The sequence below is a fragment of the Oryzias melastigma genome, unplaced genomic scaffold, assembly GCF_002922805.2.
Source record: "Oryzias melastigma strain HK-1 unplaced genomic scaffold, ASM292280v2 sc00160, whole genome shotgun sequence".
In the NCBI taxonomy this organism is placed as follows: Eukaryota; Metazoa; Chordata; class Actinopteri; order Beloniformes; family Adrianichthyidae; genus Oryzias; species Oryzias melastigma.
The window spans coordinates 624,202-649,892 of NW_023416878.1; the positions used below are offsets into that span (position 1 = coordinate 624,202).

Sequence of the window (25,691 nt, forward strand, 5' to 3'; positions counted from 1 at the left end):
AAGAGGAATTACATAAAAATAAATATATAGCAAAACTGGGTCATTTACAGGTGGAACCATGCTTTATTTGGTACCAGTGGGAGGTGTAAAGTCCAGTCAATGAGTCGTTTGAGGTATTAATGTAATCCTGGTTGATATCGGAAATTAAGTTCCAGTAAGTTAACGGTTTTAACCGTGTTCCTCCTATAAATCGTAAAAAAGGTTGTAAATTTTGCGTGGAAATGGTCCAAGGGTTGTTTAGGAACATGCATGTGTGGCATTATGTCCATAAGCCACCAGCAGATTTCTATATTTCCAGTTTACAGAAAGGTCATTGAAGAGGGTGCGGTGCCCAGTAACTGAACTGCAAGTCTCCTATTCAAACAATGCTGTATTATGTAATCGTGTCATTTTACTCGCCATCTTATCTCCAGCTGGTTTCTCATTGCAGTCCTACTTTTTCCCTTATTTGTCACTTTCCCTCTCTTTGCCAGAAGATCTCTCACATTCTTTCTACACCAGTTAACATCGTCCAAAGGACATGGTGTCCCTCCTTTCCTTTCCTTTTCTTCTCCGGCGGTGTTGGATGACTGGAGTGACCTTTGAGGAGCAGTAACAGCAGGTACAAAGCAGGTTTACCAACTCTTCTTTCTGACCCTTCTCCTTCTTTGTGCTTTCTCTTTTGGGAAAGCCTCTGCAGGCGTCCTTCCTTTAATTGCATGAATCAACTTTCCACCCCAGCATTGCCCTATGCACAGTTCTGCTCTGAAACTGCACATCCTTCCCAGAAGCCTTGAATAATTCACCATCATCTGGGGGGTAAATGAATGATCATGTTTGCCATGAAACTACTTTGTTTCTGAAGAAAAGGAGATGAAAAACTTCCAGATAAACCAAAATCGAATGTCTTTTTTGGACTCTAGGAGAGAGAAAAGTCTGTTTTTATTAAACCAGCATCCTGCTGTTATTAACAGAGATTAAATAACATTTACTACAAACCTCTTTAGGGAAAAAAACATGCAACTGCACCCCAGCCAAAGCTTTTCCTCTCTTTAATCGCACTACGCCTGTGATTGGCTGCTCCACCTCTGATGCACGCTTTCCACTGCCAGCTTCCGATTGGTCGATGGGAGCAATGATGCAAGCATGACTCTTGTTCTATTCTGAGCCAAAAGCTGGCATGGGGTCCTGACCTTTTGTCTCCTTGGTGACTGCCGACATCACTCCTGCTGGATCAACATCATCCTCCCGGTGATGGCGAGGCTGGGATGGGTTGGCGTCACAGACGAGGGGAGCGCTAGAACAAAGCTGGGATGGGGTGGATGCACAGCGAAGGGTGACTCAGCCATGGGTTTCCTCCCTGATGCGCCGTCACAACCAGACACTTAAACTGGCTTTACCTCATCGCTCCTTGGCATTCTGCTCACATGTTTAGCATAAATGTGATTCACTTCCTTTAAACTTTTTTCATGAGTAAGGTAAGGATGGCAAATACGGCTCACAAGTGGCAACTATTGCAAAGTATTTGCTACAAGAGGATTAAGGCGGGTTAACTCTAACTCCAAACCTAACTAAGTTAGACAAATGCTCTTACTGTATTTTGGAAAGTCAAATAAGGGGATTTGCCTTTCTTAAATTTGTCTTCCTCAGAGTGACGCTAAATAAATATTATTTAGAGGATGAAAAATGTTCTGAACTTCTAGAATGGCTCGAACTTGCTAGCAATTAGCCACTAAAAATGCTAGTTAGTCGCTAGGCTAAGTGGCTAGGTGCAGTTGCTTAATTCACTGGACAAAGCGAGGTGTTGACGTCACTCGTAGAGAATGCACCTGCGGCCCTCGCGAAATAAGTGACAGCCGTCACCGTGGCTTCCTGATCCTCAGCCGCCATCTTGAAACCAGTCGACAGTGATTGGTCGGAGTCGCTCTGTCATGTTTTTAGAGGAACTACTGTCTCCAACCATGAGTCAACGTTCAAGGTGGGGCCCGCTGGCCCGTTTATCTTAAAAAAACTGAGGATTATAAAGAAGATGTTAAAAAAACAGTAAGATTTAAGAAAAGGAACGATTATTCTGATAAATAGAATGAATGAGTCATAACTGTCTATTTCTCAGTGGAAGTCTATAGGAGTTTGGCCTTCTTGGGAACCTCCGGGTACTTCCTGTTTGGAACACAGAAGGGGAGGGATCGCTATGTCTAGTGACTATACAGTCAGTGGTTGCTAGCTAATTGGCTAAGGATTTAGTTGGAAGCCATTTTGAGGCTAAGTTGCTGGGTGCTTAGTTACGAGCCATTTTAAGAGTAAGCAGCTAGGTGCTATGTTGCTAGCTATCTCAATGCTAAGTGGCTAGGTACTTAGTTGCTAGCCATTTTAAAGCTAAGGTGCTAGGCGCTTAGTTGATAACCTTTTTGAGGCTTAGTGGCTAGACGCTTACCATAGCTGCTAGTTATTTGACGGCTAAGTTGTTAAGCACTTGGTTGATATCCCCTTTTAGGTGCATTGTTGCTAGCTATTTTAAGGCTACATTGCTAAGCACTCATTTGAAAGCCCTTTTGAAGCTAAGTGTCTAGGTGCTCAGGTGCTAGCTAAGATTGGTCGCAATCTTAAGACTAAATTGAAGAAATGATTAGTTGCCAGCTATTATGAGGCTAAGTGACTATGTGCTTATTTGCTAGCCATTTAATGGCTAAGTGGCTGGTCGCTTTGTTGCTAGTCAATCCGAGGCTGTGGCTAAGGACTTAGTTCCTATCCATTTCGAGTCTGTAGCTAGGCGCTTAGTTGCTAGCCATTTTGAGCCTGTGGCAAGGTGTTTATTTGCTAGCCATTTCAAGACTGTGGCTAGGCACTTAGTTGCTAGCCATTTTGAGGCTGTGGGTAGGTGCTTAGTTTCTAGACATTTCAAGGCTAAGTGGCTAGGTGCTTATTTGCTAGCCATTTTAAGGCTGTGACAAGGTGCTTAGTGTCTAGCCATCTGGAGGCTAAGTGGCTAGATGCGTAGCTTCGGAGCCACTGAACTAACAACATTTATCAGTTAACCCCGGTCCATCTATGCAAAAAAAAATGAATTTGTCAATTCAGCCAAATCATTGACAAAAAACAAAAATAATTTGACCTTTTGAAGATAATTAATCGAAGAAGCATTTAAGGCACGTACCTAGTCTGCAAATTAGCTGTTAGCTAGATGGCCTGCGGACATGCCATCGATCGCATTTAAAATTGTATCGTGTTTTTTTTGTCCTGTTCCTTTTAAATAAAAAAATAAATATAATTTATTGTCTTGTGTTTCTCATGTCTAGTTTCTGTAAGCAAAACTCCAATGTTGTTTGGCATTAGATGAACCCATAGACATATATTATACAGTCAATGGATGAATCCTACCTGAATGGTTAACAATGGGTAGTAAAAAGCAACCAAAGATTGCTCCTACAAGTCATCAAATCAGGAGCAGGACTTGTCTTTCTGACAATAATCCAACCTTTAAAAAGTCTATATCAGTCAATAACTTCAAAACAAGCCCCGAATACGCAAGAAATGATCAAAACAATTGGAGAAAATGAAAAAAAGGCAATTTTTCACATGAGAAATTATACAATTCCAACCACTCCTTCCAAATCTGTCATTATATCTGAGTTTATTTGTTTAAAGTCTGTGAGGCTCTTTGGTGGCAGCAGGGTGGAGTCATTGTATAATAAGTGTTCTATGGGGGAACAAAGCAAAGGAAAACATCAATGTTTCCATCTGTCTCCAGATGCTGTGTTCAGTGTAACTGTGACGACAGAACTTTCTCTTTTTCTGCCTGCTGTCTGACTGTCAAACTGCCAACCAAACCCCAGGATTCTTTCCTTCTTATTTGTCATCTTTTGTCTTATTTTTCCGTCTGTCTGCTTTCTTTTTTTTTTAGTTTTTAAAATTCTCATAAAGTTTAGAAAGTGTTGAGAATGTGAAGAAACAGAAAAATGATGCAAAAGTGCTCTGATTATCTACTGTAGTGAGTTCATCACAAACAGACAGGTTTATCGACACATAGTGCTTTTATTAAACACGTTTTATGACAACGATAAAGCGGAGCTGAGCTCTTCAAAAGTGATTCTACATAAATGTGGCTTTGACGTTCTACTCTGATTTTTAGTCATCGTTTTTTCCAAAAACCTTTTGTTTCAGAAACTTTAAATATTACTCATCTCTCCTCATCATCAACCAAAAAGCCTGCAGTGCCCCCCAGTGGAGGGAAAGTCACATGACATGAAAGGAAAATGCCAATTTTTGCTGTTTTTAAAATTTATCTCACATCTTTTTTAACCTGATCTGTACAAACATTTTTTGTCTTTGATGTTTTATTTAGTTGCTGCTTTTATTTATCCCCCCAAACTTAAATTCACAAAGTTTAATTAAAAGAATGGCCATTATTTGAACTTTTTAGCAGCATAAAATCCTTGATCCTAAATTGATCTGAATCAGACCTTATTCTTAATCTAGTTGATTTATTCTGGAATAATATTCCTGCCTTTTTATTATTCAGAATTATGTTAAAAAAGTTACAGTTTCAAAGTTTTAAAAATTGCATTCTGCTAGCTTTTTGGACTATTTTGGCATTTACTAAGAACTTTTTGGATGTTTTGGAGTTTGGCAAATATTTCAGCTCCATGCTAGCTGTTTTGGCTAATTTAGGCTTTTTTTCTTAGTTTTTTTAGGATGGTTTGTAGTTTAGCTAATATTTCAGCTACATTCTAGCTGTTTTTAGCTAGTTTAGGCTTTTTTGTCTATCTTGGAGTATGGCTAATGTTTCAGCTAAATGTTAGCTGTTTTGGCTAATTTGGGCTAATTTTCTTTTTTTTAAAGGCTGTTTTGGAGTTTAGCTAATATTTCAGCTACATCTGTTTCGGCTAATTTGAGCTTTTTTTCAAAATTTTTTTTTTCCATTTTGGAGTTTGGCTAAAATTTCCCCGACATGCTAGTTGTTTTTGCAAATGTAGGCTTTTTTGTCGTTTATTTTGGGCTATTTTGAACTTTAGCTAGTTTTTTGGCTCCATGCTAGCTGTTTTGAATAACTTAAGGGGTTTTTTTTGTTGTTTTTTAATGCCTGTTTGGCATTTAGCTAATATTTTAGCTGGCTATCATCGTCAGCGGTCAAATTCAGCTTACAGCATTCACACTAGCATTATCACAGGAAATGTTATGTATCTAGTTCATAATTATGTTAAAAAGTTACAGTTTGGAAGTTTTAAAAACAGTTTTAGAGTGTTCAATAAATGTTTCTCCTGTTCAGCCCGCGACCTAACGTGTGTTTTGGATTTTTGCCCTCTTGTGCGTCTGAGTTTGACACCCCTGAATCACATTAAACTTCAAAACTGCATTTCCTTAAATCAGAATGGATCACATGTCCCCCAAAAAGCAGAAAGGTCACTGTGAGGTCACTTGTGTCCTCTTAATGTAATAAATACAGGAACACACATGCCGGTCCTCGCGATGCATTTAAACGCAGAAACAGGTGATCTTTGTTGGCAGAAGTCACCACTGCATGGTCTTTGACCGGGTCAGTTTCCGGGTCAGAGCGTGCCGGACCGTCAGCATGTAGGAGCGACGGTCAGGCAGGGGGCGCTGTTGGTCCAACACCTGCCTGTTAACACAAAACAGAACAACTTACACAGAAACAGATCGATGTTTGGAGCAAAACACCAATATTCTCTATACTATGGAGGGTTGTTGTTTAAATACAAATATGATGCAGTTTGGAACAGTTTTATTTGCACAATACAACATTTTAAATGTATTTGTAACATGTGAATCATTATTATAACACCCCCCAAAGACTGAACAAACCTGATGAGCTGAAGGAACGCTGCTTCCACTCCTGAAGCGGCCTCAGCCACAGAGAGCTCTCTGAAGCTGCATCTACACACATGGAAACGGTGGAGCGACGTCTCACAGCCAGAAGGAAGAACTCAAAACTTCAAAGTAAAAGCACCGCAAACACTCCAACCTTAAATCTTTAGCTAGTGTCTGTCCTTCCTCTGTTGTCACCTCCCTGCCCACTTCCAGGTCGGCCTTGTTGGCGACCAGCACTGTGGGAGGGACTAACACACACACACCCCCCACACACGTAAGCACACACACAGACACACACATGTGCACACAGACACACACCGATACAGACAGACACACCGATACACATATCAATAGACATAACCAAAGCACATGCACACAGAGTTTCACACAGATACAGCAATGCATGAGCATACACACACGTGTATTCACACACAGACACACACCCACACACACACACACTCGGTGAAGTGACAGTAAAGCAGTTTCATGAGTCGGTGGTGTTCATCCTGGACGCTCTACCTACTATACCAAACAAGGCCTGTGTCTCTGCTCCATCTGTGTGCATGTAGGGGTGTGTGTGTGTGTGTGTGACGCAGACAGTCGAGCAAACACAGTCCAGTTCAGCAGTTCATCAAACACTTCTACAAACCAGTGGGAATAGAACTCTGTAGCTGTTATTGGATGTGAGGAGACCAGATATCCAAACTTGCAGTACGCTTTTTTTATCATTTCTAAAACTTTATTGACGTGAGATGAAGGAACGTTTCAATCTGCAGGAAAAAAACAATAAATATCAACGTACTGAGAGAGTGTTTGGTTTTGTCAATAAGCGCCTTGAGTCGAGGAACCTCCATGAAGGTGAGGCGTTGGGTGATGGAGTACAGCAGGAGGAAACCATCAGCCCAGCAGATGGAGGACTCCAGAGACGCAGGGAGACTCTCCTGGACCTCCAGAACCTGTGGAGCAGGAAGTAGTTCGTTGTTGAAGTAAAGAAAAACTCTAATGCGTTGTATTTTTGTTTATTTACTTCTTGTTACTTTTGATTTTTGATCATTCTAGATATTTCTTTGTTTGTTTTTGTGTATTTATGTCCAAAAAACCCCTCAAAACGTTATTTAAAAAATAGACTTATTTTGAAATAATCCTTTTTTGTAAACAGTAAAAAGCGTCACAGTTTCTGTTCCTAGAATATCACTTAAAAATATGAGTTAAAAAAAGGAACCTTAGAAGGTAAATCCAGGATCTCCAGATCCACGTCCTCGTGGTCCAGCGTCCGGCTGCACCTGTACGTCATCTCTGCAGGAGGGTCCGTCACGTTATGGGAGGAGTCAGGACGCGCGGCAGAAATGAGTCCGACTCACCTCTTCTGTGGTCATATTCTCCTATAAAACGTCTGGTGATGAAGCGGACGCAAAGCGCTGCAGACACAACGTAGAATAGGATAGAATAGAATATTAACACTGTCTACATGTAGAATGAGATCAAAAGCTGTCACTAAATCAGTCTAACAAACGATAATTGATTGAAACACATTAAATTGAAAAAAGAAAAAAAAAACACTAAATACCCAGCAAGTGGGGCCTATATGGTTTAAAGGTGGGCAGAAGATGTGGTCCTGATTGGGTTTGTCCAACTGGCTGAAGTGAGGATTCAGTGGAATTGGCTCACTAGGCTATCCAAACGCCCGGTGAACAGCGTAGCTTGCTAGCTTAATACAGCGGAGCGCGCTAGCTCAATGCAGCGGAGTGCACTAGCTTACTACACCAGAGCTCACTAATTCGCTATCGAGGACCTCGCTAGCATACTAATGTGGTGCTCACTAACTTGCTACAGAAGAGCTTGCTCGCATTCTATAGTGGCGCTCACTAGCTCGCTATAGTGGAGTTCGCTAGCATACTAATGCAAAGCTAGCTAATTGGCTAATGAGGAGCTAGCTAGCATGCTACAGCGGAGCTCACTAACACAATACATTGGAGCTCGCTACAGAGGAGCTTGCTAGCACGCTGCGCTGTCCATCGGGCGTCTGGACATGTAGCAAGCTAACTTTTTAAAACTTTAATCGAAATATTTTTTATTCAACTCAAACTTTAGATCTTAATAATTTTAAAAATCTTTGAATGAAAACATTTAATTCTAAGTAAACTTTTCTGTTCTTGTTTTTTAGTCTTTCTATTATATATGCAAAAATAATAAAACAAAAGTTGAAAAAAACCCTGAAATGTTATCACATTGGTGAAAATATCTTTTAATACATCTTTTATATGACCAATTAAAAAGGAGAATACACACAAAATAAGATAAAAATAAATTAGAGATGCTTAAAATCTATTTTAAATTTCAGATAACTTAAAGGAAATTGACCCAACTAGACCGATAGACCTAAAGTGTCTGCTGACGGTCACAAAACAGAATTTAGCAGCAAAACACAAGAAAAAAATCTTCATAAAATGAAAAAATATGGGACAAAAACAATGTAAAAGCATCAAATATGTGTTGACTTAAACTTTTTTTTAAAAAGACAAAAGAGATGGAACCCGGGTTGTGTCAGTCAACGACAGAGAAAATCTATGCAACAAAATCCACAAAAATATTTCAAAATTCTGCAAGAAATGACTGATAAATCCACATTTGTCAGCGTTTTCCTCACCTGTTTTCCCAGAATCCCCAGCCCCCAGAACGAGGATTTTCACTGGCTGCATGCTGGGGCCCCGCACCTCACCTGGGGGTTGGGGGGTCGAAGTCGCAGGAGGAATCGTGGAAAATGGAGGTCAAAATATGGAGGTGTTACATAAAGACAGTCGGTGCAGCAGTGAGGATCCCAGGAGGAGTCTGGACAATTTTAAAGAGGGGAGGGGGTCAGACAGGAACTCCCTCCCCCTCCTCCTCCTCCTCCTCGTCCGTGAGGATCATGTTTGGTGTCGCAGGTTCAAATCCCACGTTGAAGCCTTGGAGTTCAGGTGAGCATCTCCTGGGTCATCAGCCGTGAACTTGTGCTCTCGTTAATTTAGTTATTGAATCCAGTCAATATGATCAACAATTAAATATTGATTCGTTTTATTAAAAAAACTGTTTAAATTTGATGAGATTGAAGTTTAAAGACAACAAATATGATTAAAAATGTAACGTTTATTTATATTTTTCCTTTTTTCTTTCACAGTAAACAATTTTTCATCACAGAATAATCAATAAAGCCCTTCAAAAATCAATAAACCGTCATAATATTTACTTAAGAACTCATCTCTGGCTGCTGCTTTAGATATTTATTCAGTATTTATCGCACTAAAATCTGCATGAAACGTTTTTCATTTAAAACAGGTTCAGTTTTCTTAAATATTAACATTGTAGCCCAAATATGTTATTTCAATTAATGTCTTTAAGAAAACTTGAACTCATTCAGTTTAACCCTGTAAACCACATGTGTCAAACTCAAGGCCCAGGGGCCGGATCCGGCCCTCAGGGTAATTCTATCCGGCCCTCCAATCATTTTATTTTATTGTTATTAATGACCCGATGTTATCTTACGCTTATTTTTAACTTGTATAATTTTGACAAAATATACTTTTATGGAGGGTAAAATATTAAAAGTTTTTAAAAGTTTAAGTTGATTTATTCTGGAATAATATTCCTGACTTTTTATTCATAATTATGTTAAAACGTTAGTTTTAAAGTTTTAAATTTTGGCATTATGATAGATTTTTGGACTATTTTGGCATTTACTGAGATTTTTTAGGCTATTTTGGGGTTTAAGCTAACATTTCAGCCACATACTAGTTGTTTTGGCTAATTACGATTTTTTTTCCAAATGTTTATCATGCTACGGTGTGTGCTGTAAACAATCAAATCTGTGGTATTTCAGGTTGGACGTATGACTGAAAAATCTCCTAAAACTTCAATTAAAGCATTTTTATGCTCATATTTAACTCACTTAATATAAAATCTACCAATAAGTCCACATTACATTTTCATTTCTTTAGTGCGATAAACTGATATTTTCCATTTTAACACTTAAAGTGACAAAAACCTGATATAAAAAAAAAAAAACGTTTCCCAACAAAATGAAAGTCATTTAAACCAGATTTTATTTATATTGAATCAACAAAGCTGTTTTGCGGGGAGAAAACGGTTTATAAGTATACACAGGTAACATGGAAACTTTAAATTATAGAGCATGGTGCGTTTAAGGACGGGAGGAGAAAGGGGTTTTAGCAGACTGACGGCTCGTCCACGGCGGCGGCTCCCTCCGTGAGAGCCTTCACACACTTGGCCATCGTCTGGGACGCTCTGCTGATGGGGTCTGGAGGCACAAAGAGCAGCAGGTGAACATTTGGAGGTTGTCTGTTCGTTGTTTACGTAAACAAACGTTTACCTGTCATGTAGAAATCCTTTGCAGAGACCTGAGGAGGCACCAGAGGAGCTGCTATGAGGTTCTGATTCACCGTCTGTATGCAAAGAGAGAGCAGATTAGAGAGAGCAGATTAGAGAGAGCGTGGCGTTTCCGATGATTCATGATGTCTTTGAACGCACCATAGCGAGCTCGTTGGCCTGTTTGAAGTAGTTCGCCCCCTCCACGTCGTCGTAACGGACCAGGTTGGGGGAGACCTCTGCCAGCCTGGACCGGACCTGATCCAGCGTGTCGTAGGGTAGAGTGACTCCAGCCAGCTGCAGGGGGGACACGCGTGGCGTTACATTCACACTCAACCTGCAAGTCCGGCGCCGACCGTGCCGGGAAAACCCCCGCTGACCTCTGACACGGCTCGGATGACCTTCCAGTCCTCACGGGCCATCCCGGGAGCCGTCACTGCCACCTTGGTGTGCTGGCTCCGCCCCTCCGTGTTTACATAGGTGCCGCTTTTCTCCGTGTACGCGGCGCCGGGCAAGATGATGTCGGCCATGGGGGCGCCCACGTCGCCATGGTGACCTGCACAGGTGCAAGTTTAATCGTGTTTTTCTCTTTTTGCCCATCACATTAAAAGCATGAGGAGAGATTTTTATAAACCAAAACATAGTTTGGAGAACAAATATCCACAGAACTCTGGGTAATGTAGTTTTAAAATTCAAGATAGCAAAGCCAACAAAAGTGACATTTCTCCGTTACTCGCGCTTTTTATACCTAAACATTACTTTTGCAGACTCTTACGGAACGACATAGATCTGTTCATCACACACAGATGACCAAAAAATTAAATGGTTGCTATGGAGATTAAACGAACAGTAAAGCCGCAATTTTGAAAAAAGTGATTTTTTTTTATTGCAAGACTGCAAAATCGACATTTATCTGTTACTCGCATATTTTTTTACCAAAATATTGTTAAAATGTTAGACACAAATCATTGGCTCAAGCTGAACAAAACAATATAACATACATTGAGAAAACAATAGGAATGTGGGCGTGGTTAACAAAAAAACCTCGGTTGCTAAGCAAATCTAAAAAACTACTTTTGCAGATTCTTCTAAAAAGGACATAGATCTGTTCGCCACGCCCAGATGAATAAAAAATTAAATGGTTGCTATGGAAACAAAACTAACAGTAAAGCCGTTTTGAAAAAAGTGATTTAATTTGAATGAATTTGTCATGCTGCTATGACCAGGTGCAGAAGGGGAAGTGAGGGGCACAGCTGCTCAGCCAGTGGGGGCGGGTCAAACGGGGGATGGTGACTTTTACTATTTACTATTCAATACTCGATGTTCTGTTTGGCTCAGTGTTGTGGGACTATCTGCACCTTGGTAGACGATGAGGCTTCCTTCAGGCAGGTCGGCTCGGGTGATGCAGCCCGCGTCGGCTCCCAGCAGGAACAGGACTTTGGGCGGGTTCTTCCTGATGGCGTCCACTCCCGCCTTGTACCCCAGATCCAACGCGGCCACCTGGCTGGCCACTCTGAGCACAGGACCGTCCGTCAAACCAACAGGGCCGTGTTTCAACCACATCAGACTGTTAAAGTGCTGCCAAGTGGAACCTGTGCAGGACGTTTAGAACCTTCCAGCCATCCTCCACCCCGCTGCTGGTCCTGGCGTTCTGAGCGATGGTGGAGACGGTGCTCAGGATGGCCGCGCCGTCCTCCCTCTGCAAGGCGCTGCTGCCCACGACCACGACGGGACGCTTGGCGGCGGCGAGGACCTGTGGACCAGACGTGAGTCACAGCAGAAAGAATGGAGCGTACTGTGGGTGAAGGTGCGCTCACCTGGCAGAAGGGGTGCGTGCCGTTAGCCAGCTGGGTCAGGACCGATGTCTCCTCCCCCAGGTGATCGTAGCTGTAGGTCAGGTCCACGCTGTGACCCACCATGGCGACTCGCAGGTCGTTGTGAAGCCAGCTGACACAGACAGAGGACGGTATTGCAGTCTTAACCATTTCATGAGCAATTCCTGCTCAGCAGGTTGTTTAAAACCGGATTCAGGAAGAACGAGGAGAACGAGGACCTCTGGTGGTCAAAGGAAGCCACAGCAACCTCCCTGCACATTTGACAGGAGCTTTTTCTGCAGATCTTTCTCTGAATCCAGTGTTTATAGGTACATGTTATAAAATGTTCACATTCCAGCCTGAATATCACTTAATTAGTTCAATTGTGAATTTCCAGGTTTCCCATAATTTCTAGGAACTTTTTAAGGTGGTACGCTCCTGTTAAAATGAAGCGAATCCTCACAGCATGAATTCATAAAGAAATTTGAACCAATTTAAAGAGCTCGTTAACAGGTGAGCGGGACACGCCCTCCTGCAGCCTGGCAGGTGGATGCGGGTCGAGCGCTGGAGCTTCTGGATTACCTTTTGCGGATTCTGGCGTTGAAAAGCGGAGCTTCGTAGCGGGGGTTGGTTCCAACCAGCAACAGCAGGTCGCATTCCTCGACGCCGGCGATGCGGCTGTTCAGAAGGTAGTTGGAGCGCAGGTCGGTGCTGAGGAGAGACCAGGAGGAAGAGGTGCTGCGTCACTGTGAGGTCACGCGTCCTGCACCAGGATTTGAACCCCCCCAGTTATTTTTTACATGATTTAAAAATATTGAGCAGCTGCTACACGCCCCTCCCCCACTGCCTCCCTAGTTAGAGCTCAACAAGACAAATTTGCAACTAAAAAAATGTTTTTTTCAAAATTGCAGTTTTTCTTTAGGTCTCATCTCCATAGCAACCATTTAATTTTTTGGTCTCCTGGGGCAGCTGAACAGGTCTGTCATTTTTAGAAGAATCAAACAAAAGTCCATTTTTGGATTTCCTTAGCAACAGCTATCTTACGCCGACGACGCCCACATTCCTCATACGTTCATGTCAAATGTCACGTCATTTTGTGCGGTTTGACCCTGCGATACATGCATTACATTCTCACAATGAAAAATGAGCGAGCAACAGGGAAACTTTGAAAGCTTAGAACTGCGAACTCAAAGGTGCAATAAGAAAGAAGAACAGCAGAAACCATCTGATCCTTGCAGCGCAGGACTCCAGAGTAATAGAGCAGTAAAGGCAGAGGCTGTGAGCTAACACTGCTAACGTTGTTAGCTCACTGACAAACTTCCTCCATTGTTTTCCTCATGTCCTGCAGGATTCTAGACGGTTTCTTTTGAGGTTTTGAGCTGTCTTAATCCATAATCTGCTGAAACCTGGAGCTGCGACTCCAAACAGCTTTTATTTCTCTAGAACACATCAAAAGGTGTCTCTGATAAACCCCCATAACCCTTCACTGCTCTGAAGTGGGAGGAGTTTTGGTGAAAGTGATCAATAGTGAACCCCTACTGTTTCAGCAGCGACTCTTAAACCATTACGTCCATTTCCCTCCCCGTTTCCTACCCTGCCCCCGCCATGGGGAAGAGCTCCTCTGTGCACAGGTTCTCCGAGTCCAGTCTGTTGAGAAGGTCTTTGAGGGCGATCAGAGCCTCGGCGTCCACCAGGCCTCCGGCGATGCCGGCGACCTCGTTTCCCTGAACGCTCTGAAGCTGCAAAGATAGTTCATCTTAATAAGTGAGACATACAAACTTTTCCTTCTTCCAGCTTCAACCTAAAAATGAAGATTTTAAGGACATAAATGTATTCCAGAAGAAGCTGAAATCGACACAATTTTGGGAGTTTGTTAGGATTTTGATGCACACACGGCAACATGAGCAAGTGTACTCGGGTACGGTACGGATGGCCTGGTGTGGAACTCCAATCAAACAGATCCACTGAAGCCTCAGACTCACAGCTCCAGCGACGCGGGTCAGGGCGTCCTCCCAGGAGGTGGGGGTCAGCTGACCGGCTTCGTCCTTCACCATTGGCTGAGTTAGCCGCTGCCTCTTCAGACCGTCGTACGCAAACCTACAGAAAAACACCAATCTGTTCAGCCCTTCTGATGCACCGACTCCAATAAAACTTTATTAGTAAGAACAACAGCTGGATAAGCAGAAAAAAAACAGCTTAATTAAACTCAAGTATAAGGAAAAAAAAACAAATTAATCACACCAGTATAATAATTATGAAATAGTTTGAATTAATGTTAAAATTGACATATAAATAAAACAAAACGAGAGAAAAATAATCTCAAAACTTCAATAGACTTGGTAAAAAAGTGAAATTCTTTTTTTTTGTTGGAGCCAAACTCATACTAATGTGTTATATAAATAACTAACATTATATTTAGAGCTGTGAATGGTGACGAACATATATAGAACATAATTAATTACTAATATTTATTAATGAGCTCAGGCGCTCCACCAGGCATCTATGAGATCAGCCAAATAAAACTGTCTAAAATAAACTTTTTTATATTCTGTGATTGAGATTTTATTAAATCAAAGAGATAATAAGGCATTTATTTGTAGTTTTTGGACAAAAGCGATCTTTTATTTTCATAGATTAGGCGGAGAACGAATGTCAATCTGACGGCTGTAATGCAGCAGCAGAGCATCTGCTATGGGGGGCGGAGCCAAACGGAGCTGTCTGCTATCAGAAATCCAACAATGAGGAAACTGATCGTTATTCTATTTTGGGATGGGGACCGACAGGAATTTATCACAACAAGCACCAGTGTCATCTAAAAATTGAGGAAACTCTGCGGTTCACCGTGAAAGTCCCGCCCACCGACATCACAGACACGCCCCCACCTGTGTAGATTACCTGAAATCCAGCTGGATCAAAATTCTCCCAGAAAAATGTTTTTATCATTTATTCACAAACACATTAAATAAAATTTATGAGAAAATAAGAAAAAGCTGAAAAAAACAGAGTTCCAGGAAAAATGTCAAATAGCAGTGAGATATTCTTGTTTTTGGGGGCTGGCTGGTGAGACTTTAGCCTGGATTTTTTTTTATTTTCATTCATAAATTATTCATTTTCTTCAAACCCAGACAGAGTGAACCAGTTCTAACAGCCGATACGCCTGCAAGCGTCAAGAGAAGACATCAGAAGGTGAAGATATCTGTCTGAAGTGGAGAGGACGTTCTAAGGCTCACAGGTTTAGGAGCATCTTAAGGTGGAATGAGGAGAAGATGCCAAAGCCTCCATCACCTGGTTTTATCAGAGATCCACTCCTCGTTGATGTCTTCGTGGAGCCGCGGCATCACCCTCATCACCTCCCCTCCTCTGGTGCTCACCACGATGTTGCTGCCCACGGCGTCCAGCACGTCGATCGACTCCGTTTTCCTGCGAACGGCAGAAACAGATGAAGCAGGGATCGCCTGGAGACGGCGGAAAGCTGCCAACGCCAGGAAGGAGGCGGCAGACCTGGTCTCCCACGGCCGCGCCGTGAAGGCGTACGGTTTGGAGGTGAGGGCGCCGACGGGACACACGTCGATGACGTTCCCCGACAGCTCCGACATGAACATCTTCTCCACGTACGTCCCGATCTGCAGGTCGTTCCCTCTTCCCGTCGTTCCCAAGTCTTCCACTCCGGCGATCTCACTGGCAAACCTGGGAAAACAAACGGCGGGGATAAAGATCCTCCTAGTCTGTCAAACTCCCGCTGTGGAGGGGGCGGGGCTCACCGGACGCAGCGGGTGCACTGGATGCAGCGGGTCATGATGGTCTTGATGAGAGGCCCGATGTTTTTGTCCTCCACCGCCCGCTTGCCCTCCGTGAAGCGGCTGCGGTCCGAGCCGAACTGCATGGACTGATCCTGAGAACAGAACCCGCTTTAGAAAGGATTCCTTCAGGGGGGGGAGGGGCTCAGAGATGGAACAGCCACCTGCAGGTCGCACTCCCCTCCCTGATCGCAGATGGGGCAGTCCAGCGGGTGGTTGGCCAGCAGGAACTCCATCACGCCCTCCCTGAGGACAAACACATCCAGCGTGAGCTAGTCTTCAAAGCCGCGCAACCACGAGGGCATCGCCGTGACAACGTGCGGATCGCCGTGACAACGCGCGGATCGCCGTGACAACGCGCGGATCGCCGTGACAACGCGCGGATCGCCGCGCCTCACACCTGGCTTTGCGGGTCTTCTCAGAGTTGGTGAGGATGTTCCAGCCCTTCATGACCGGCATGGCGCAGGCGGCGACAGGCTGCAGGAGCACACAGGAGACTCAGCTTCTAATTCTGACAGAGTCCAATCAAGACAAACCAGGATAAACACCTTTGGAGCTTTTTCAATCTCCACCAGACACATGCGGCAGTTTCCCGCCACCGACAGGCGCTCGTGGTAGCAGAAGCGTGGGATCTGGATTCCTGCCTTATCACAAGCCTGAAAGAGACCAATAGGATGTATAAATGACAGATATTTAATGAGGTTCTCACATGACATCACTAAAGGTTTGGACAAAACAACAGCTTCCCTTCAAGACTTCCAAAATAAAAGCTTTCCAGCATGATCTACAATAAGGGGTGTACAATTCAATCGTACTGGGGGGAGAAATCCAAAACGCAACTTAGACCGAATAGGATAAACATTAAACCCGTAACTTTGAACTGTAACTAACCGTAAAAAAATGAATTGTATTGAAGTTGATAGTCAGCTAAAAAAATAGCTAAATGCCAATTAGACTAAAAAAAAACAAACAGATAAAAAGCCTAAATTAGCCAAAACAACTAGCACGTAGCTAAAATTTTAGCTAAACTCCAAAACACATATCTAAAAAAGGCCTTAATTAGCCAAAACAGCTAGCCTGTAGCTGGATTTTTAGCTAAATGCCAAATTAGCCTAAAAAAACAAAAAAGCCCTACTTAGCCCTAACAGCTAACACGTAGCTAAAATATAGCTAAATACCAAATTAGACTAAAAAACATAACAAAAAAAGCCTTAATTAGCCAAAACAGCTAGCATGTAGCTAATGCTAGCAGAATGCCAATTATTAAAACTGTAACTTTTTAACATAATTCTGAATAATAAAAAGGCAGGAATAGTATTCCAAAATAAATCAACTTAAACCTTAAATAACTTTCAATATTTTACTCTCCATAAAAATATATTTTGTCAAAATTATACAAGTTAGAAATGAGCACAAGATAACATCGGGTCATTAATAACAATAAAATAAAATGATCTGGAGGGCCGGATAGAATTACCCTGAGGGCCGGATCCGGCCCACAGGCCTTGACTTTGACACATGATCTACAATGATGTTAAGTTACTTTTATCATCATGAAAAAGTGTAAGAACGAACCGTAAAAACACTAGAAATAGAAAAGCACGTTTGTTACCTGCAGCACCGTGGTTCCAGGCTCCACCTCCACCGGTTTCCCGTCCACAAACACTTCCACCATGTTGCTGGCCGCACGCACAGGAGTCCGCACTGAAAGAAAGCAGCAACGTCCTGTCAAAACGCTTACAGTCAAACAGAAAGGAGGATATTTATGTCAAAGCGCTGATCATTTATGTCAGCATGTTTAAACGTTACTACTAACTACAAATAAAAAACTACAAAAAAAATAAAACATACAACTACAGATAAAGATGGTCTCCTACGAGATGATTTTACTTGCTTCCAAAGTGAAAAAACTTTCCACATTTCCATTAAAATGAAGAGATGAGTTCCTACCAGGACTGGGAGCAGCCAGGCTGGCCTTGGTGGCTCCCGTCAGAGCTCGGCCAACAGTCGGCAGTCGCAACATGACGCTGCAACGGAACACAGTCAAACTCCATCTTTACTTCAGTCAGTCAAACCAACATGATCCTCCTGGATCTGAACAGAGCCAAGCTAACGAACGATGATCTGTGACAAGACAATCGGGCTAGACCGCTTTGGGATTCCTTAAATACTGAATACAAATTTAGGAGAACAAATACTCAAATAAAAAAAATGTAATGTATAAAAAAGGGTGTGATGATAAATTATTGATAAAAATCTGAATTTTACCTCAAACATTTATGATTTGTTGCTTTAATCCTAAACGTTTCAATATAAAATAGTATTATAAATTAAAGTGGCTGCTGAAATAAAACACTTTTTAGAAAATTGTCTCTGTTGTTTACAAAGGAAAATCAATGTTTGAAGTCTGGCTGTCAAGTTTGTAAATGTTAACCAGTTCTGTTAAAGCTGCTAAAATATGATTTACAAAGATTAGCTTTAAACTAACATAAAAGTAAAATTCTGAACATTTTATGAAAACCAATAACTCAGAAAACGTTTATTTAAGATAAAAATTCTAAAGTAATTTAAGAAAATAAAAAGCAAACAAAAAATGTGGTTTAATTCTCAAAAATGTTTTAATATTTCATTAGCAAATATAATGAGAAAAATGAAGGCTGTATTCTAACTTAACTTTAAAAAAGATGACAAAATCTTATAAATTGCTATAAACTTTTAAACTAAAAAATGTTTTTGTAAGAAAAAAAGCAAAATTCAAAACATAAATGTGAAAAAGTATGCGTTTTAAAAATCTTTTACTTTGTAAACTGAAAGAACAACAAAACAACCCAACAGCATTAAAAAAAACCATTTAATTTGTTTTTGTTAGCAGGATTGATAGTACAAAAAATCATTGATTTTAGCATTTTGATCCAAACTACAACACATAATATTACTGAATTTCAAAAGGAAAAGACACTAGAAAGAAAAATGTTAACTTAAAATTGTGTGAAACTAGCTGCTAATATGTCAACAACAAGCTCTGGTGACGTAATTACGATTTAATAGTTACTGCAAACAAAACTCTATTTATAATACAGGATTATACGGGCACATAGAATAATAAATAGCAGAGCTGTCGATAGTCAAAAAGGCATTAATGATCACTCCAGCTTCCATGCTAACCCTGTTAGCTAACAGTCCTATTCAAGGACACGGCCGGCGCATGTAGCTAGCAGCTAATTAAAGTCGTTTGCTCAAACAGCTTGCTGTGTTCTTATTTGTGTTGCAAACGCGAAGAATATTTAAATTTACGCACAAATGTAAGTGATACTGTCAACTCCTACCTTCAGCTATTTGGCCTTCTTGACCAGAACAGCGGTGATGTTACTTAAAGCAACCAGCAAATCTGCTTTGGTAGTAGCGGAAGTCACGTGGTTGCGTTTTAATTTGAAAGGGTGAACTGGTAACCGGGAGTTTTCACAATAAAACTAAACGTTTAAAATGATTAAATTATTTTTATGACTATTTAAAAAAATGTATATCTGTTTATTCATGTAAAGTCATTATACGCTTGACTTTACAGTAATTTTTTTGTGTAAAAGGTATGAAATTATTTCTTTTAAATAACGTAGCTTAATAAAATAAAATGAAAAAAATATATATTGGACATAATATTTATATATATATATATATATATATATATATATATATATATATATATATATATATATATATATATATATATATATATATATATATATCAAAACAATTTAGAATGTTTTTTTCCTCCCGCTACTGACTTTATCTTTTGCCTACATCTCCCATGATGCACCACGCGCACACCGGAAGTACCTACGTGTGCATTTTCGCGATAGTTCAGGAAGCGTTTCCAAACATCTACAGGGACGGGATTTGGTTTTACATGTGGGAAATATTCCCATTAAAATAAGGTAAATTATTGATAAATTTGATTATTTTTAATGTTTATGAATGAACCTACCTTAGCAATATTTATACTGATTGATCTGTTTATCAGTTTGTCTGTAATTGTTGACGTGTTAGCGACAAGCTAACAGTGTTTGTTAGCAAACACAGGAAAACAGCTAAAGGAAAAATGCTAAATTGATGATGTTTTATTATTGCAGAGAGGATTATGTTTACAATGCATGTAACATAAGTTTTCAATGTGTACTTTTATTATTTTTAGGTCTGAATCATCTAAATATTAAAACTAGTTAGGTTTTTAGCATTTTTGATAAGCTAACATGGACAGTTAGCTTAGAAGTAATCTTAAATTAAGATATTTTAAAGGTAAATTGTTGCTCTTTTTAGCTTTTTTACTCTTTAAATAAAATGTATATATTTTTAATTGATATATTTAAATATATTTTAAAGAATAACTGTCCTAATTTTCATGTAAAACCTGTTCAATAGTCTTTATTTTTTGGTTTATTTGAACAGTTTCAAAGATGTAATCTCAGGTGTATTTCAGTTGTTTATGTAATAAATAACCTTAAAACAACTCATATGAGGCTAAAATAATGTTTCTATTTCAAATGTTTTTTTAAGCAGCATGTTGCCGACCACCACACCCAACAGCAACGGCACTCCCGGCTCCAGGGACGCTGCACGCCACACGGCGGGCGCCAAACGCTACAAGTACCTCCGGCGCCTGCTTCATTTCAGACAGATGGACTTTGAGTTTGCCCTATGGCAGATGCTGTACTTGTTTACGTCGCCTCAGAGAGTCTACCGCAACTTCCACTACAGGAAACAGACCAAGGACCAGTGGGCCAGAGACGATCCCGCCTTTTTGGTCCTGCTCAGCATCTGGCTCTGCGGTAAATCGGAACTCTCTGTAAATAACTGACTGAAGGTGTGACAGAATGTTCGAACCCTTTCTGGATGTTGTTCCGCAGTCTCAACGATAGGCTTTGGTCTTGTTCTGGACATGGGGGTGGTGGAGACCTTCAAACTTCTGCTGTGGGTGGTCTGTGTGGACTGCATAGGAGTTGGCCTTCTAATATCAACACTTATGTGGTGAGTTAGGCCTGCTTTAAAGATTATGTATGCATAAAAATGTTTTATGGTATTTTTAAGCTTGTTTTCTCTTTTTTTTACAGGTTGATCAGCAACAAATACTTATTGAAGCATCCCAGCAGAAGCTTCGACGTGGAGTGGGGTTACGCGTTTGACGTTCACCTTAACGCTTTCTACCCGCTTCTCGTTATTCTGCACTTCCTGCAGCTCTTCTTCATCAACCGTGAGCGGCCGTCTTGCTCAGGTTTGGATTGTGGAACGCCTAAGCCACCAGAAGCTGATGCAGCTTGTTGCTTCTTGTTTTTCAGATCTGGTGGTGATAAACTCAGACTGGTTCTTGGGGTATTTTGTTGGGAACACTTTGTGGCTGATTGCCATTGGTTATTATCTTTACATCACCTTCTTGGGATACAATGGTGAGTCTTTTACACTAAACTGATGCACACGCGTTTTTAAACTGATTTTTTTTTACTTAATTTATCAAATTCTGTAAAATATGATCAGTGTTTTTACCTGTGTGGTGCAGTGATGTTTGTGACACCGCGGTGAATGCTACAGACATTCTAAAACGAGAGAAACGCATGCAAACGTTGGCTTTACTTTCATTTCTTAACATAGTCTATACTCCTCTGCGATTGAAATTATTTGAATCCTACAGAAATTGCATTTATAGCACAGATCAGGGAACAAATCGTTCTTTTTTCATTGGTATATGTTGTATGATAGCATGTGACGCACGTCTCTAGTACACACGATGCTACAATAAAGGTCAACGAGTCAATAAAAGGTTAGAAACCACTGTCATTTTGAAGGAAAATACATGTAAAGAAATAACACATCAACTTGAGTCAAGTGTGGTAAAATAGAACCTCAGTTTAGCTTGAAGTAAAACAACTCGCAATATCTTGCAGCAAATTGCTGACAGGTGATGTGGGCGGGGCTAAAAGGTGCATTCTCTTTAAAAATTAAAAAATTTAGCCTGAAAGTTCAGTGTTTCCTCGAAGCCACAAAACAGCAAAAGTTGTGTATATTTTTTTAAACCATGATTGAAGTATCTCAAAGCCCCACTTTAATGTTGTCAGTGATGCTGTTTTTAGCCAAAAATTTAAAAAAGTGCTGTTTTTATAGGAGGTAGTTTTAGTAGAGCAGCAGAAGTTCATTAGAAATTCACCTCTAAAGCTGGGATTGTTGACACAGAGTAAGTCCGCCCCTCTTCCCCTCGAGCCCAGTCTCAGTAAAATGCGTACATATGCCACGATTTGGGAAATACCGTGTATAATATACTCCAAAACCGTTTTTTGCGTGCATATAATACGTGCGGTCCTAAACGTGTCAAAGTCTGTTTTCCACGTTTGACACGTCCCCTGGTGGAGGTGTGAGCATCACAGACAGCCCCACAAACGAACAATTTGCTTTTCTAACCCTAACCATAACCGTAATCCTAACCTTAACCAGGAACGACGTCATTTAGAAAAGAGCCGGAGGATTTCTGACCACGTGATCAAAACGAAACCTAAAAAGCGTGTATATTGTACGCCGGCGCAACCTATTCTCTACCATTGCGTATCATATGCACGCAAAAAGCGTGTTTGGCGTATATTATACACGGTATTTCAGAGTGCAAAGTCGTGGAATATGTACGCATTTTACTGCGACCGGGTTGTCCCCTCATAGTTGCTCTGAGCTTGAGCGTATTTTCGATGTCACAAATATTCAAACAATATTTGTTCTCAGCTCTTGATTCAAAACAATTTGAATAAAGAAACACTGAAATGTTATTTTACTCCTAATTTTCTTTAGATGCATTCTCTGTCATCAGCTACATCAGGCCACATGAACAATGTAAAAACCTTTTCCATCTGAGTGCATCTTTGAGGTTAAAATGCAAACATCATATCTAGGTTCTTGTTTTTAGTTCTTTTTTCAGCTAAAACTACTTTTATGAGAAGTAACACCTAAGAAAAGATTTCACCTGCTGATGGTTTCCTGTATTTAGAGATGGTTGGACACCTGGGATGTGTCTGAGGTTGAACCTCAGTGGATGAGGGTCTCCATCATCAGGTTCAGCATCTGTCTTCCACTTTAAACTAACTAATAACTAGATATATAGTGTAAATGCTGGAAGCATTAGTCACCGAAGTTGCTACTTCTGATAACTAAAAATGCTGTAACTGATAGCTGAAAACCCTGAAGCTGACAGCTGAAATCGCTGAAGCTGACAACGCTGTAGCCGAGAGCTGAAAACGCTGAAGCTGATAGCTGAAAACGCTGTAACTGATAGATGAAAACGCTGTAGCTGATAGATGAAAACGCTGTAACTGATAGATGAAAACGCTGTAGCTGATAGCTGAAAACGCTGCAGCTGATAAATGGTAAATGGTAAATGGCGTATACTTGTATAGCACTTTCTACCCTCCTTCGAGGTCCCAAAGCGCTTCACAGTCACAGACCCATTCACCCATTCACACACACATTCACACACTGGTGGTGGCTCCGCTGCCGAACACTGGCGCCAACCTTCCACCAGAGGCAATTCGGGGTTGGGTGTCTTGCCCAAGGACACTTCGACACATGGGCGGGCAAGGCGGAGTCGAACCTGCTCACTTCTGATCAGGAGTCGACCGCTCTACAACTGCACCACGGCCGCTGAAAACGCTGCAGCTGATAGCTGAAAACGCTGCAGCTGATAGCTGAAAACGCTGCAGCTGATGGGAGGGAGGGTCTAAGGGCAGGGATAACCAGTTTTTGTTGTCTGTTTAGCTTTAACAATTGTTTATATTTTGAAGCCCAATGAGGCAAATCTCTTTGTGATTTTGGGCTATATAAATAAAATTGAATAGCTGAAAACGCTGTAGCTGATAGCTGAAAACGCTGGCCTTGATAGCCTGCTGAAATATTAGTTAGATGCCAAATTAACCTAAAAAACTTTTTAAAAAGCCTAAGTTTGCCAAAACAGCTAGCATCCAGCTGAAATGTTAGCCAATCTTGCAAAATAGCCAAAAATAAGAACGGAAAAAATCCTAAATTACCCAAAATAGCTAGCATGTAGCTGAAATATTAGCTAAACTCCAAATTAGCCTAAAAAACCTTAATAAATGCCAAAATAGTCCAAAAAGCTAGAAGAATGTCATTATAACTTTCAGCTTTACTACACTCTGACTCTATATAATATAAAGTAGCGACTAATCGACTATTAAATTAGCTGTTGACTATTTCAATAGTTGATTAGTCGTCGATTGGTAGACTAATCGTGGCAGCACTACTCAGGTTTCAGAAACTGTTGGAATAGTTCAAATAGACAAAACGGTTCAGGAATTACCGTAATCCAAAGAGCGCTCGTCCAAATGTGTTGTGGCGACACGCTCGGTGTTAGAGGGTTAAATGTGTTTTTCATCCTGAACATGAAACTAGGACTGTTGGACTCCACAATCTGTCCATTTACTCTGCTTTTGACGTCACGGTAACATTTCTGTCTTTTATTTTGGTAGCGCTCCCCTTCCTGTCCAACACGGTGGTGCTGCTGTACCCCTTCGCTTTGCTGGGCCTCATCTACATCCTGTCCATCTCTCTGGGCTGGAACTTCACGCGAGGTCTCTGCTGGTTCTACAAGTACCGAGTCCAGTAGAAGGGCTGTCCTCGGCCTCCGTCTGGGACTCCATTTGCTGCTGTCGGTCTGATGGGATTCTGGTGGCTCTGGGGAGCCCACTGACTGACTGACTGATCAGGCCGACCTTTTGTCACCTTCTGTTGGGAGCCGCCGCTCCACGGACTCTTTAGTGTTGGTGGGTCTCGCTGCAGAAACAAAGGGACGGACGGCTTTTATGTTCTTTCAGCATGAGATAGTCGGGTTGGGCGGAATGTAAATCTGAGAGTTTTCCCGATGAAGACTGGAAGGAGAATCTCCAATCCTGCCTGTTGAAGTGAATGAAGGCAGAGACAGACTGCAGTTTCTGTTCCTTTTCTTTAGGTCTACATTCCAACGCACTTTCAATAAAAGCTGTTATTTACTTTAACCGTCTCACTTTGACGTGTCTGCAGCAGCAATTCAGACATTTTTAAGATTCTTTCAACTGAGCAGCGAATTGAAGCCCAAAAGTTGTTCTGCTGCAGTAAAGTTATATTGTATAAATGCTTCCAGTTTGTGCGGATTAAACATTTTAAATAAAGTTAGAAGGACTCGCATGGTGATAGGACAAGTTTACTTTCAGCAACTAAAAGGGTTTGATGTGCAAAAGTAAATGTTCCTAATTTTACTGAAATTAAAACTAACTTAAATGATATAAAAGTACCAGAAAATAAACTTTATCATTTGACTAATGTGTATTTTTTTTAAATACTTTGAACATTATATGTTTTTCTTCCAAAAACAATTCTTACAGCAGAACACGGAGGTGGGGGAATAGTAATTTGGGGGCATTTCAATTTCAATGTATTACTTTTTAAATTCATGTTATTTTTTTCTCCTTTTGGGGGTTTTGATAGCTCATTTTAGATTTATTTTCCTTTGATCAATTTTGTATTTTTTCCTAATTAGGCTCACAGGGCTCCTCTGGAGGTTCAGGTCATCAGCTCAGCATCTGGTTTATCCACTTATTTTTCCAAATATTCTTAATAGAAACAGTACATTTTATTTCCTTATTAAAATACTCTATTTTTTATTTATTTAAACTGCTACCTATATCATTTGAATGTCCGTTTATGGCTTTAAAATTCTGCATTTTTATACATTTTGTTCTGCAGATATTGGTCTACAGCTTATAACTAATTGCACTTAAATAGGAGTAGAATTACTTCAAATAATGTTGTTCAAAACATCCATCCATCCACTTTCTTGACCGCTCTGTCCCTTTCGGGGTCGCGGGGGTGCCGGAGCCTATCCCGGCCACTGAAG

At 41.0% G+C, this 25,691-nt stretch overlaps 3 protein-coding genes and 1 long non-coding RNA gene across 5 annotated transcripts in view; 2 read left to right on the top strand and 2 right to left on the bottom strand.

The window, feature by feature from the left end:
- LOC118598220 overlaps positions 1-5,923 on the top strand; it is a 10,130-nt gene extending 4,207 nt beyond the window's left edge. Inside the window, exons 2-3 of the long non-coding RNA XR_004947332.1 lie at positions 474-601; positions 5,789-5,923. This is a non-coding gene — a long non-coding RNA (uncharacterized LOC118598220). The remainder of the gene's footprint in view (positions 1-473; positions 602-5,788) is intronic.
- On the bottom strand, positions 5,233-8,589 carry zgc:110699 (uncharacterized protein LOC325371 homolog). The gene is made up of 7 exons (XM_036210706.1): positions 8,453-8,589; positions 7,167-7,223; positions 7,028-7,101; positions 6,608-6,761; positions 5,960-6,053; positions 5,800-5,871; positions 5,233-5,596 (listed from the first exon to the last, which is right to left on the bottom strand). Exons 1-7 carry the CDS (start codon positions 8,502-8,504, stop codon positions 5,488-5,490), a joined length of 612 nt encoding a protein of 203 aa, XP_036066599.1. The 5' UTR covers positions 8,505-8,589; the 3' UTR covers positions 5,233-5,487.
- A 1,272-nt stretch (positions 8,590-9,861) lies between these two features.
- Positions 9,862-19,232, bottom strand: LOC112138398 (NADH-ubiquinone oxidoreductase 75 kDa subunit, mitochondrial). The gene is made up of 19 exons (XM_024260956.2): positions 19,105-19,232; positions 17,729-17,805; positions 17,391-17,482; positions 16,327-16,434; positions 16,179-16,255; positions 15,943-16,024; positions 15,743-15,873; positions 15,483-15,668; positions 15,267-15,401; positions 13,964-14,078; positions 13,575-13,720; positions 12,564-12,692; positions 11,985-12,114; positions 11,760-11,920; positions 11,526-11,680; positions 10,548-10,723; positions 10,330-10,464; positions 10,172-10,244; positions 9,862-10,099 (listed from the first exon to the last, which is right to left on the bottom strand). The coding sequence occupies exons 2-19, from the start codon at positions 17,799-17,801 to the stop codon at positions 10,008-10,010; spliced, it is 2,196 nt and encodes a 731-aa protein (XP_024116724.1). The 5' UTR covers positions 17,802-17,805; positions 19,105-19,232; the 3' UTR covers positions 9,862-10,007.
- A 329-nt stretch (positions 19,233-19,561) lies between these two features.
- On the top strand, positions 19,562-24,813 carry unc50 (unc-50 homolog (C. elegans)). Of its 2 annotated transcripts, none has more exons than XM_024260962.2 (6): positions 19,562-19,710; positions 20,333-20,601; positions 20,680-20,800; positions 20,884-21,023; positions 21,109-21,216; positions 24,289-24,813. In XM_024260962.2, the coding sequence occupies exons 2-6, from the start codon at positions 20,334-20,336 to the stop codon at positions 24,423-24,425; spliced, it is 774 nt and encodes a 257-aa protein (XP_024116730.1). In that variant the 5' UTR covers positions 19,562-19,710; position 20,333; the 3' UTR covers positions 24,426-24,813. The 2 variants fall into 2 exon arrangements, with proteins under 2 accessions (XP_024116730.1, XP_024116731.1); XM_024260963.2 differs by having other exon boundaries at positions 19,566-19,710; positions 20,330-20,601.
- Positions 24,814-25,691: the final 878 nt, after the last annotated feature.

Bases quoted from the DNA above. Each gene is read 5' to 3' on its own strand.
- zgc:110699 (XM_036210706.1), bottom strand. From the start codon at position 8,504: ATGCAGCCAGTGAAAATCCTCGTTCTGGGGGCTGGGGATTCTGGGAAA. The intron at 7,102-7,166 runs GTGAGTCGGACT...ACCCTCCTGCAG, and splicing joins AGAATATGACCACAGAAGAG to AGATGACGTACAGGTGCAGC. The intron at 6,054-6,607 runs GTACGTTGATAT...TGTGTGTGTTAG, and splicing joins CAAAACCAAACACTCTCTCA to TCCCTCCCACAGTGCTGGTC.
- LOC112138398 (XM_024260956.2), bottom strand. From the start codon at position 17,801: ATGTTGCGACTGCCGACTGTTGGCCGAGCTCTGACGGGAGCCACCAAG. The intron at 15,874-15,942 runs GTGGCTGTTCCA...TTCTGTTCTCAG, and splicing joins GAGGGGAGTGCGACCTGCAG to GATCAGTCCATGCAGTTCGG. The intron at 13,721-13,963 runs GTGAGTCTGAGG...CTATCTTTGCAG, and splicing joins TGACCCGCGTCGCTGGAGCT to CTTCAGAGCGTTCAGGGAAA.
- unc50 (XM_024260962.2), top strand. From the start codon at position 20,334: ATGTTGCCGACCACCACACCCAACAGCAACGGCACTCCCGGCTCCAGG. The intron at 20,602-20,679 runs GTAAATCGGAAC...GTTGTTCCGCAG, and splicing joins GCTCAGCATCTGGCTCTGCG to TCTCAACGATAGGCTTTGGT. The intron at 21,024-21,108 runs GTGAGCGGCCGT...CTTGTTTTTCAG, and splicing joins GCAGCTCTTCTTCATCAACC to ATCTGGTGGTGATAAACTCA.